Below are 13225 nucleotides of genomic sequence, written 5' to 3'. Positions count from 1 at the left end.
TAAATATTTTAATTTAAAAAATCGGGTAAATGTAAAGTCGATAAATATGTACACAACGTATATATATATGTTCGCATATACCCATGTATAGTTCTACTTGGGATGGAAAAAAAAATGTAGGTACTTTTAATTCATTTTAATTAGTACGTGTAGGAAGTCGTCATTTCGCAACATTTTTGCAAATTTGTTTTGCTCAAGTGTTCGTGAATTCGTCCCATAGTTATTCTCGCATGAAAAACGCTTCTTCTTTTTTTTTTCCATCTACGATGTGATTAAATACTGTAAGCTTTCAGTGCAGATCATTTACTCAATTTTTTTCCTAAAGGAGCAACCTTCTGTTAATTTGCATTTTCCACCCGTCGGTTGGCACAACATAATGTTGCAGCTATAATGGGGAGAAAAGAAAAAAAAAATCGCCACATGTGTGTAAATTTTAAATAAATTGTTCAAGCGATCGGTGTAGGAATCATTAAATGAAAGTTAACTGGCAAACATATAATGGTAAAGGCAGGATAATGAACAGTTCATGGAAATGGGGAAACCAGTATAAGATAAACACATGCCTGTAGCGCCAAATCGACTTTGCGCAGGGGGTCATGCATACAGCCTGGGTAGCCATTTTTTTTTTTTTCCTCTTTTTTCCTTTTTTTTCCTTTTTTGGCTTACCTTCCACACAAAACAACATTTTGCGCATGGCTAAACAAGGTGGTGATTTGAAGACATCCTGGGCATTTTACATCCATAAAATAAGAATTGGGGCTTGGTATTAATCTTTTTAATTTATGTTTTTTGGCCTCTTCAGCTGGGTCACGATTTAACAGATCCACATTCATTTTGAAATGTAAGAGTTTGATAGGCAGGAATTGTAGCCGGGGAGGGGGGTTCAAATTTGAAGCACTTAATCGGTATAGCGTGTACGTAATATATTTGCGCGTACGTTTTTACATATACATTTATTGGATCAACACCTGTTACGTAAAGATTTATTTACACTGTTGTTTGCATTTGCTATACAATCGTTTGTTAAATAAAAACGCAAAGGCTACTTAAGTATAATGCCGCGTTCTGGTACATAACATGGGTTAACTTAGGGATGATTTGTTCAGAGAAATGACGCAAAATGAAATAATGTTTTTTTTTCTATAAATTTATAGTCAACTTCTTCAATTTTTTTGTTTAAATCATTTTTCTTCTTTTTTTGCTTTTTTTGGGGAATATATAACAATGTTTTTATTACAATATGAAAAATAAACATTTAAACTGAATTTTTTTTTCAAAAGCAGCTGGGGTGTTTAAGCCGCTGATTATATTATATTTTTATTTGCTTGCTTTTTTGCGAAAGAGGAAAAGGGAAAACGAATTAGGCCCTGATGAATGCATTTCCTCCTATCACATATGCCTGCTTTATTATGCGCATATCTTTTCATTAAGCAGCGATAAAATTGTACATGCTAGCAGTGAATATGAGAAACATATATTGCATATTCTTTATAAGTACATAAATAAATAGAATTGGGGGTGCCTTTCCTTTTTTTATAATAAATACAGAAGTTTTCCTTTTTTTTTTTTTCCTATGTGAACTTTACGGGCAGGGGTGTAACCTTTCGCGTGCGTGAAAAAAAGCAAAAGGTTTCAGATGCAAGGGGGGCAATATGTAATGCGGCATATGGCGGTAAAAGGGAATGCTTTATTTGGCCGAAGCGTCTCCCGATTCCGCCATGAAACCATGGCGCTACACCATTTCAACGCGTGCCCAGCAATCCATGAAGCAACAAAATTTGCCACTTCCCATTTGACATCACTCGATAAAACCGCTTAACCTCGTAGATGTAAAAATACTTTTTTTTTCCCAAAAAAGAGGATGCAAATTTTTGGCATTTAATAAAGGGATGAGTCGCGCATTCGAACGCAGAGAATGATGTGCTACACGCATTTGTCACATTTTTGGGCGATCCCGAAGCGCCAACAAATCTGACAGCTCGGAAAAGCGGTATCCAACTCGACGTTAAAAAGAAAAAATGTTCTACACGTATGCAAATATATATGTGGATATATTTTGGCCTCTTCCACTGTTCCACTTGACTGCTAAAAAATAAAAGAGTGTCATCCCGTGGCACGAAAAATTCATTCAAATTTAATCCTGATATTTGAGGGGGGGGGGAAAACAAGGAACCCTCTATAATATAAACGTTTTAATCAGTCCATTTAAGCGGAGATGTTTCACCGTTTTGGGAGAACACCGATGTGGATGTTTGTTTTTCACCTCAGTATAAAATTTGCTGACAGATCTACGTCTCAATGTTGAAGAATTTTTCTTTTTTTCTTTTCGTAAAAGGCTTCCTCTTTTATGGAACAATTTTTAACACCTGTTGCAAATTTGTGTGTAATTTTTTCTTTTCCTTTTTGCATTAAACATTCCGTTTAGGTACACGTTTCATGTGCCCTATTACGCATGTATGCACAGGCAAGCGCATATGCGCGTACTTCTTTGTGTGGTGATAATTGGTGAGGCGCATGGTGCCGTGTGTTGCCAGTTTCAACGGCAAAGGGGTCATTTCAGTTACGTGGTCCAAAAGTTCTCCTGAAAAAATAGGAAACGCACAAATTACTCAGCATAAATGTAGATGCACATGTTCACTTATTGTGAGCAAATATATGGAGCGATTTTTCAGCCCCATAAAATCACATATTTTTAAACCATTCTTTGTTCTAAATTTTGACTTAATTTGTTTGAGCTGACACGGGTAAAAATGTAGTTTTTGTGCAAATTTTTAATTGGAAAGGAATTTAATTTTACATTTCTGTTAAGGTAAAATGGATGAGTTCAATCGTTGCGTTTTATTCACCTACTATATATAAGTCATGGTGTTTAGGGGGGACAAAAAAAAAAAAGGGTATGCCACAAAAACGGCTACCAATATTTTTGTAAGCTTTGAAAATTTTACAAATAAGCCCCATGGATATATATTTTACATATTTTTCAGTAATGGAAAAGTCAGCACTACATGGAATACTTTTTACCCACATGAAGGACTTGAATACGAACCTTCATTTTTTTAAAAAAGTAGAACCTGCATGGTATTTATATATATTTTGGTGCCGACGTGAATGTATGCATATAACGTATCCGCTTATATTGTATGTACAAATTTTACGCACCGGAAAATGCTTCACCTCCGGCGCAATGGTTCCATATAAATTTGCGATTAAGCGCGACTGGATGAAGGGGGAAAAAAAAACAATTCAGTACAAGCCAAAATTTCTGGAATGTATGTTTTTCCCCGTTGCAGATGTTAAAGCAAAACGCATAAAAAAAAAGGAAAAGTGACACGGGCAAAAAAGTACTTTTTTTTCGCACGCTATAGGCATATACATACGCAAAAGTCGCCATGAAATAATAAGCTTATAAAAAATAACGTTATCAGAAGCGACAAATAAATAGTTCAAAACTGTACAGAGCTGTACAAAATTGTACAAAAAAGTACACGTAGATGCAGGGGTCAACGCCGTTTCATATATATAATATATATGTATATATAATATATGCGTATGTAAATATAAATATAACTACTGTGAAGGCATTGGAAAAAATATATATAAAACGAAACACTGCGGCATAGCATAAGATGACAAAAAAATAAAGCAAACAGGGAGAAAAAAACACAACAGATTTTAATTATAACTGCTCTTTGCTCCAACAGAGCTGTGCTTTTTTAAGCATATTATTTTTAACTCTGTTTTTTTTTTACCATATTATGAAAAAAAAAAAAAAAAACACGTTTGCTTTGCATCTTATTTTCATTTTTCTTAATCTACTGCATTCGTTATACTTCACGGTTCTAATTATGTAAATATGAACATGTCTGTGCCAAAACAATTTGTCAGTTGTTTACATTTTGCAAAATCAGCAGTATCTCACTTGATACTTTAAACACTTTGTTCCCTTTTTTTTTTCTTTTTTTTACCTAAATTTTTAATTCCCTTTTGAACAAAATGATGAACACGGAATTCTGGCCGGACTACGGTACACCTTTGCACAGAACGAACACGCATCTACATGAGAAATATGTAGATATGTGGGAGACTAAAAATTGGGGGACTGCACAAGATGCAGTTTGATAGGGGCATATGCGCATCGACAGGAGCGCAACGACGCTGCGCTGACGAGTGTGCCGCTGCCTAATTGTGTGCTTTCAATTGCATATGCCTGCATGTTTCCCACAAACACAGCCGTGTAACCTCTTTCCTGCACCCTGTGCACAGATTACAAAACCGTGGGGAAGCTCATTCTGGAAGATGACACCGAGTTTGTAGGATACAGTGTTGGGTACGAAGGGTGCAAAGAAGAAGAGAAAGCTACTCCAAAGAGGGAAGCCACGAAAGGAAGTAATTGGAACCAAGTGCTCGAAAAGAAAAAGTATCTCAAGGAAGATGTGTTATTTAAGAATAGTAAAATTGAAAATGAAGATTATATAGTAACGGGAGAAGTTATATTCAACACAGCGATGGTTGGATACCCGGAAGCTTTAACGGACCCGAGTTACTTTGGACAGATCCTCGTATTAACCTTTCCATCAATTGGAAATTATGGAGTGGAAAAAGTACTTCATGATAATTTCGGGTTGGTGAAAAATTTCGAAAGCAATAAAATCCAAATTCAAGGTTTAGTAATATGTGAGTACACAAAAAATTCGTACCATTATAATTCGTGCATTACACTAAGTGAGTGGCTGAAATTGTATAAAGTGCCCTGCATAGGTGGAATAGATACCAGGGCGTTAACAAAAATCTTGAGAGAGAGGGGAAGCATGTTAGGGAAAATTGTGATTTATAAAAATGCGAGAAATGTTAATAAGCTATATAAAGAAATAAGCTTATTTGACCCAGGACAGATCGACACGATTAAGTATGTCTGTAATCACTTTATTCGAGTTATCAAATTGGGGAGAGTAAATTATTACAACAAAGGGAAAAGTAAAGAAGATTCCAAAGGGACAAATGATGCCATTGATTATTCCACGGAAGAACAGCAAAATGGTAATAGTTTTACCAATGGCTATAATTGCCAAAGTCTTTCGTCATTCGAAAAAATCGACTTTAACAAAAATTCAAATCAGCATTCGTTACTAAGGGACAAAATGAACCTTTTGACCTCATCAGAAGAGAATATTGATCATTGTAGTGGCTACCAGGAGTATAGCACCAATGGGGGAAAGAAGGATGCCTTCTTTAACCTACGTGGTGCATGCGAATATGATAAGTATTTGATAGACTTGGAGGAGAATTCCTTCTTCCACGACGGGAATGTGGATATGTATGGCCACTACGACGTGGAGGTGAGTCTCCAAAGGAGTGGACTGAGCGATGCGGGCAACGAGGAGTACACCACAGGCGGAAGAGATGAAGGTGTCGCCCCGCACGATGAGGCAACGTTCAACCTCAAAAACGACTACTCCACGTACGTAAGGAAAAAACTGAACAAGGAGGAATTTCTCAAGCTTGTGAACAAGAGAACCTCCGACATGGAAAAAATTATCGTCGTTGTAGATTGCGGGATTAAGAACAGTATAATTAAGAACCTAATGAAAAATGGCAAAGACCTACCCTTGACGTATATCATTGTTCCGTATTACTACGATTATAACAGCATAGATTACGACGCAGTTTTGCTCTCCAACGGTCCAGGGGACCCAAAAAAATGTGACTCCTTAATTGAAACATTGAAGAAAAGCTTACAAAAGAATAAGCTCATATTTGGCATTTGTTTAGGTAATCAACTACTGGGAATTTCTCTAGGCTGCGAGACGTACAAAATGAAGTACGGGAATAGAGGGGTAAACCAACCCGTTATCCAATTGGTAGATAACAAATGTTACATAACGTCGCAAAATCATGGGTACTGTTTGAAGAAGAAAAGTATATTGAGAAGGAAAGAACTAGCCATTAGCTACGTCAACGCCAATGACAAATCGGTAGAAGGCATTACACACAAAAATGGAAGATTCTACAGTGTTCAGTTTCACCCTGAGGGGAATAACGGACCAGAAGATACTTGCTTCCTTTTTAAAAATTTCCTCATAGATATGTTTAACAAAAAAAGAGAATTTCGAGAACATCTCGGGCATAACATAATTTACATAAAAAAAAAAGTGCTTCTGCTGGGCAGTGGTGGACTATGTATAGGCCAAGCAGGAGAGTTCGATTACTCAGGCACTCAGGCCATTAAAAGTTTGAAAGAGTGTGGCATTTATGTAATTTTAGTGAACCCCAATATTGCCACGGTACAAACGTCCAAGGGGTTAGCCGATAAGGTATATTTTTTACCCGTCAACTGCGAATTTGTGGAAAAAATTATCAAAAAGGAGAAGCCCGATTTCATTTTGTGTACCTTCGGTGGACAAACCGCCCTGAACTGTGCACTCATGTTGGAGCAGAAGAAGATTTTAAAAAAAAATAATTGCTTAGCTCTGGGGACATCCCTAGAGTCCATTTTGATAACAGAAAATAGGAGCATGTTCGCAGAAAAGCTGCGAGAAATTAATGAAATTATAGCCCCGTATGGAAGTGCTAGAAATGTAGAACAAGCCATTGAAGTGGCTAACAAAATTGGATACCCCATCTTAGTACGCACAACCTTCTCCCTAGGAGGACTAAACAGTAGCTTCATAAATAACGAAGAGGAGTTAGTCAAAAAGTGCAAAGAAATTTTCCTGCAAACGGATAATGAAATATTTATCGACAAGTCCTTAAAAGGGTGGAAAGAAATAGAATACGAATTGTTAAGAGATAACAAGAATAATTGTATAGCAATCTGTAACATGGAAAATATAGACCCCTTAGGTATCCACACAGGAGACAGCATCGTCGTTGCTCCTTCTCAGACGCTGAGTAATTATGAATATTATAAGTTTCGCGAAATAGCCCTCAAGGTTATCACTCACTTGAATATTATTGGGGAATGTAACATTCAGTTCGGTATTAACCCTAAAACGGGGGAGTACTGCATTATCGAGGTGAATGCCAGACTGAGCAGAAGTTCAGCACTGGCGTCGAAGGCGACAGGGTACCCCTTAGCCTACATATCGGCTAAAATAGCTCTTGGATACGATTTGATTAGCTTAAAAAATAGTATCACGAAGAAAACTACTGCTTGTTTTGAGCCTTCCCTTGATTATATCACGACCAAAATCCCAAGGTGGGATTTAAACAAATTTGAGTTTGCCTCCAAAACGATGAATAGCAGTATGAAAAGTGTAGGGGAAGTTATGTCCATAGGTAGGACCTTTGAAGAATCTATACAGAAATCGCTCCGATGTATAGATGATAACTACCTGGGCTTCAGTAACACATACTGCATTGATTGGGATGAGGCCAAAATTGTGGATGAGTTGAAAAACCCGTCTCCAAAAAGGATAGATGCAATTCATCAAGCTTTTCATTTGAACATCCCGATGGAGAAGATCCACGAACTGACCAATATAGAGTACTGGTTTCTGCACAAGTTTTACAACATTTTTAATCTGCAGAATAGGCTAAAAACGTTATCGTTGGAGGAACTCTCCTTTTATGACTTGAAATATTTTAAGAAGCACGGATTCAGTGATAAGCAAATCGCTCATTACCTTTCCTTTAACAATCCCAACGTTAGTGAAGCGGTTGTGATGAGGTACAGAGAAAGCTTAGGCCTACATCCGCACATAAAAGTTATCGACACCCTATCTGCTGAGTTCCCAGCGTTAACTAATTATTTGTATTTGACTTACCAAGGTGTTGAGCATGACGTGTTGCCTCTCAACATGAAGAGGAAGAAGAAATTACCTGCACAGAGTAACCGGAAAAAGATCAATAGGGCAGCAAATCGTGGCAACCCTCATATTTCTCTTCAGATGCAGGAGAAGAAAGCGGTGAAACAGCTGCAGTTGGGTGGTGATGAGAATGGCTATAGTGAGACGTTTGACAACGATGTAGATGTTACTGTCATGAGTACGAAGGTGGTTGGAGCTGTAGGGAAGCAGGACAAGATAGTCGCTTCTAACAAAGAGGGTCCCCTTTTTGCCGCTGAGGGAGCACAAATGAATGTACACGCGAGTCCCTCCAATCAGATGCTTAGTAAAGACGGGAAGGAGGAAAAGAGCATAGGGTCAGACGAAACAAATGTATTTAGTGTGAAAAATTGTACAAATGATGTTTCCTTCGCTAGCAGTCTTAACATCGTGGAGAGTACAATGCTGAATAACGACCCGCAATCTTCCACACAAGCCGGGGGAGACAGCAAACACATCAAAGGGTCCAGTGCAAATAACACAAGCAAAGATGATGGATGCAGTAAGAAATTACAAAATAGAGAAATACTGATGAACCACAGAATGGACGAAATCTCGAACCGAAGTTCGCACTCGACTAATGATCAGTTCTACTTGGAAAACTTTAACACATCGGATGAAGAAATGAAGAACAAAAATGGGGACTCATACTACTTGTCCAAGAAGAAAAAGAAGTTCTCAGATAGTAAGGGAGCAGGAAATTTGTACTACTTAGTAGATTCTGTGTACAATAATGAATACAAAATGAGCAAAATGAAAGAGTTAATTAATAGCGAGAACACGGACAGTAATGACAGTCTGCAGTGTGAGCAGCGTGGCTTTGTTGTGAAATCGGGACAAGTGGGAACACGATTCGGGGCAACTTCCGCAGCTGAAGATTCCATTCCGATGCACGTCCCGCATTACGCTGGGCGTAAGATCAACGCGGGTATAGAGGAAAGCGCCAAAGGGGACAACCTCCATCATCACGAAACCGAAAGGGAAAGAAGCAAAGGAAGAAGTAGCAGCAGAAAAAGAGAGAGCAAACTGAACAGCAATGGTATAAACTTTGATGATAAAAATAGCGACTGCTTTTCCGAATTGTCGTACTTGCGAAATTGTACCAAATCAAGTGATGCAGAAAATGACGACATTGATGATGATGCTTACTGCAATGAGGGGGAGGATGTGTACACGTGCAGCACAGATAACGGCCTCTTCGATGACTATGCACAATCGTACAACACTTTTTCCTCGAAGGAGTCAGAAGGATCGTCCATATATTCCGAAAATGAAAACATCTTTAGCGAAAAATTTAACGATATCGGTTTTAAGATAATTCATGATAGGAATGAAAAGGAGAAAGAAAAAAAAAAATGTCTCATCGTTTTAGGATGTGGGTGCTATCGAATTGGCAGCTCAGTCGAATTTGACTGGAGTGCAATCCATTGCGTAAAAACGATTAGGAAGTTAAACCACAAGGCAATCCTCATAAACTGCAACCCGGAGACGGTCAGTACAGATTACGACGAAAGTGACAGATTGTACTTTGATGAAATTACCACAGAAGTTATCAAATTTATTTACAACTTTGAAAAAAGTCACGGAGTTATAATAGCTTTCGGCGGACAGACATCCAACAATTTGGTTTTCAGCTTGTACAAAAATAGTGTTAACATTTTAGGGACAAGTGCAAAGAGTGTAGACTGCTGTGAAAATAGAAACAAATTTTCCAATCTGTGTGATTCTTTAAAAATCGATCAACCGAAATGGAACAAATTTACCAAACTTTCCAAAGCTATACAATTTGCAAATGAGGTGAAGTTCCCCGTTTTGGTGAGGCCGTCATATGTCCTCTCCGGCGCTGCCATGAGAGTTGTAAACTGCTTTGAAGAATTAAAAAATTTTCTCATGAAAGCGGCAATCGTTAGTAAGGACAACCCGGTCGTCATTTCTAAATTTATTGAAAATGCGAAAGAGATAGAAATTGACTGTGTGAGTAAAAATGGGAAAATTATTAACTATGCCATTTCGGAGCATGTCGAAAATGCAGGTGTGCATTCAGGAGATGCCACTCTGATACTTCCTGCACAGAATATTTACGTAGAAACACACAGGAAGATAAAGAAAATTTCGGAGAAAATCTCCAAATCGTTGAACATTTCTGGACCGTTTAACATTCAGTTCATTTGCCATCAGAATGAAATAAAAATTATCGAATGTAATTTGAGGGCTTCTCGAACCTTTCCTTTCATTTCGAAAGCTCTAAATCTGAACTTTATCGATTTAGCTACCAGAATTTTAATGGGTTATGACGTGAAGCCAATTAATATATCCCTCATAGATTTAGAATACACCGCTGTGAAATCTCCTATATTTTCCTTCAACCGACTGCACGGATCGGATTGCATCCTGGGGGTAGAAATGAAGTCCACCGGGGAAGTTGCATGTTTTGGTCTCAACAAATACGAAGCTTTGCTAAAGTCCTTGATAGCCACTGGCATGAAATTGCCGAAAAAATCCATCCTCATAAGTATTAAAAATTTAAACAACAAGCTAGCCTTTGAAGAACCTTTCCAGCTGCTCTTCCTAATGGGCTTTACCATTTACGCAACCGAAGGAACCTACGATTTTTATTCCAAATTTCTCGAATCCTTTAACGTTACCAAGACGTCCAAATTTCACCAGAGACTCATCCGAGTGCATAATAAGAGCTCAGAAAATCTCATGCCCAACATTACGGATTTGATTATGAACCACAAAGTCGAAATGGTTATCAACATTACGGATACGCTCAAAACCAAGGTCAGCTCAAACGGATATAAGATAAGACGCCTCGCTTCGGACTTCCAGGTGCCCCTTATAACGAACATGAAGCTGTCCTCGCTCTTTATAGACTCTCTCTACAGGAAGTTCTCTCGCAGGAAGGAGAAGAAGCCCTTCTACACCATTAAGAGCTACGACGAATACATAAGTTTGGTGTAGCCAGGGGGGCGGAAGGTAGCGGCAAGTAGCCGGAAGTAGCCAAATAGCCAAAGTAGCCCAAAATAGCCGGTGGTTACACTTAAGTTGAGGGGCACGCTGCCCACATGCTTAAATGTGTACGCAAAGGTGTCTACGGACATGTGTATACCCACAAATTTGTATGCTCGAATATGCCTGCGGAACTGCGTGCGTAGGGGCATTTCAGCATCTCGCGGAGTGCGACATTTTAAAAAAAATAAGCGCAAACATTTTCGACCCCACGCAACCCCCCAAATGGGTACGATGTTCGTGCAAAATATATGTCCCCCAGTTTAGCTGTCAATTTTGCTTTGCCTGCAATATAGCTCATCTTTTTTTTTTTTTTTTTTTTTGATGACCCAGTTGTGCAGTGCCCCACTCCAACACGTTAGTCCTTATGTCAGTTTTAGCCCCAGTGTTGCGCGTACGCTTGTGCGTGCGTGTGTTTATAAGTTCACTCAGTGCAGACACATTTATGTTCATTTCCCGCGCTCTTGGCGTGTTCGCGCATGGGGCGAATCCATTCATATACGTACCCATATTTGTCTATTTGTACATACGTAGATAAATACATAGATACAGATATGTAAATATTTTCACACATGTGTGCTTATTTTTCCTTTTTCCAACACACGCTATCACACCATTTGTGAGAGAGTAGCAAGCAGAAGGAAAAAAAACCCCTTCGCGATAACAAATTTTAAATAGTAGGCGAATTTCGGAACTGTTCAAAATGTCAAGCGAGTAAAGGGGGGTCACCCCGTTGGAAAGTATACATATACAATTATAGATTTGTATAAAAAAGGGGATTAAAAAAGTGAGTAAAAAAATTGATACAAACAAAAAAGAGGGGAATTAAAAAAAAAAAAACTGTTTCTGCGATTTTTTAGGTGACTGCTATCGTTCACAACTTTCTAGCAGTTGACTCGGTTCTATTTCACGGGTAGTGCTTCACTTTTTTATCACTCGAGAGCCTGCAGCAGTATGTCCAAGTCGTCCTGTTTGTTCACTCCGTTCGTTTCGCCTTGTGCATTATCTGCACCCCTTGCGGTGTTCGTCATGGCAGAATTCTTAGCCTCCTTGGCGCTTTCCCTTTTATGAATTTCCTCTTGAATGGCTATCTGTCTCTTTAATTCATCGTGTATATCGAGAAATAAGGAATCGTCTAGCGAGTTTAAAATGTCTCGAACGAAAATTGTGTTTCTCTTTTCACCTTCGCAATGTTCTAAGGCTCCATCAGTAATGTACAAAATGAACATGGACAAACATCGTCCCAAAGTGGTAACTGCTTCTTTTCTTATTTTGTAATTTTTCAAATCTATGTTATTATGTATTATCTTCAATATTACGCTGTTGGGTAAACCAAAAATGGTCTCTTTGATCATATTTATATTTTCTGTGCTTTCTTGTTGTTCCATGTTTTTGTGCAGGCGATTTGAAGTGTTGCGGGAGAGGGGGGCCCAAGGGGGGTATATACTATATGCCGAGAAAAAACCATACGCGGATAGGAGCAGCGGAGTGGGGTGAAGAATAAATCGTTATATATGGACAGTATGCTCAGTGATGCAAGCAGTGTCTCGTTAATTACTTTCGTGTTATCTTATCCAGACGAATAAAAAAGCGGGCTGATAAGCATACGTGCACGCGTTTCGGAAGAAAAAAAATAAAAATAAAATAAAACAAAATAAAATATAAAAAGATATAAAAAAATATAAAACAATATAAAAAAATAAAACAAAATGACAAGACATTCAAACGGGCAAAGGTGCGAATCTGTACATATGTCTTCCTCCCATTCAGCAAGCATGCGCGGGAATGGGAAATAGCGAACTTAAATGGCGTGACACATTTCTTTTACGTTTTTCATTGGAAGGAATACTAACTTGAAAAGGGTTTTCTTACGTGTTCGCGTTTATTTTGGCAGTCGAGTGGGTCAAAAAGAGAAATAATGAGCAGGGGAAAATTCCCTTTATGTGTATATTTTAGCCTATTAACAAAAATAACCGCTTTGCATGAAACGTGAGGGGAGGCGGGTACCTTAGGGGTGAAGCGAAGGGCATAGAGTTTCAATGGGAACATGTGGGTTAAGCCCAGATTGCCCATTTTGCGCACCATTTCGTAAATCGTAAATTTTTTTTTCTTTTTCCCCTTCTATTGCGACTTAGCGCTATTTATTTATTATGTTTTTTTTTTTTTTCTTTTTGCCTTCTTCTCGCTGCGCTTAGCTTCTTAAAAAGGGAGGGCGTGAAGGTTCATTGACGAGGGGAGTTCGCGCGGGCACACATACACGCCACTATGCTGCTATACCATTATGCCGCTTTACCCGCTACACCGATAGACACCGCTACACCGATAGACACCGCTACACCGATAGACACCGCTACACCGATAGACACCCCTACACCGATAGACACCCCTAC

At 38.6% G+C, this 13225-nt stretch overlaps 3 protein-coding genes across 3 annotated transcripts; 1 reads left to right on the top strand and 2 right to left on the bottom strand.

The window, feature by feature from the left end:
• Positions 1-303: 303 nt before the first annotated feature.
• Positions 304-833, bottom strand: C922_00459 (40S ribosomal protein S27; the record flags this gene model as incomplete). The annotated part of the gene is made up of 2 exons (XM_008816075.1): positions 304-385; positions 667-833. The coding sequence occupies 2 exons, from the start codon at positions 831-833 to the stop codon at positions 304-306; spliced, it is 249 nt and encodes an 82-aa protein (XP_008814297.1).
• A 3160-nt stretch (positions 834-3993) lies between these two features.
• Positions 3994-10787, top strand: C922_00458 (carbamoyl phosphate synthetase; the record flags this gene model as incomplete). Its single annotated transcript, XM_008816074.1, has 2 exons — positions 3994-4024; positions 4264-10787. The coding sequence occupies 2 exons, from the start codon at positions 3994-3996 to the stop codon at positions 10785-10787; spliced, it is 6555 nt and encodes a 2184-aa protein (XP_008814296.1).
• Positions 10788-11767: 980 nt separating this feature from the next.
• Positions 11768-12223, bottom strand: C922_00457 (hypothetical protein; the record flags this gene model as incomplete). Its single annotated transcript, XM_008816073.1, has 1 exon — positions 11768-12223. One exon carries the CDS (start codon positions 12221-12223, stop codon positions 11768-11770), a length of 456 nt encoding a protein of 151 aa, XP_008814295.1.
• Between the last annotated feature and the right edge of the window lie 1002 nt (positions 12224-13225).

The sequence above is a fragment of the Plasmodium inui genome, assembly GCF_000524495.1.
Source record: "Plasmodium inui San Antonio 1 unplaced genomic scaffold supercont1.2, whole genome shotgun sequence".
Taxonomy (NCBI): Eukaryota; Apicomplexa; class Aconoidasida; order Haemosporida; family Plasmodiidae; genus Plasmodium; species Plasmodium inui.
This window is presented reverse-complemented; position numbering and strand designations above follow the sequence as displayed.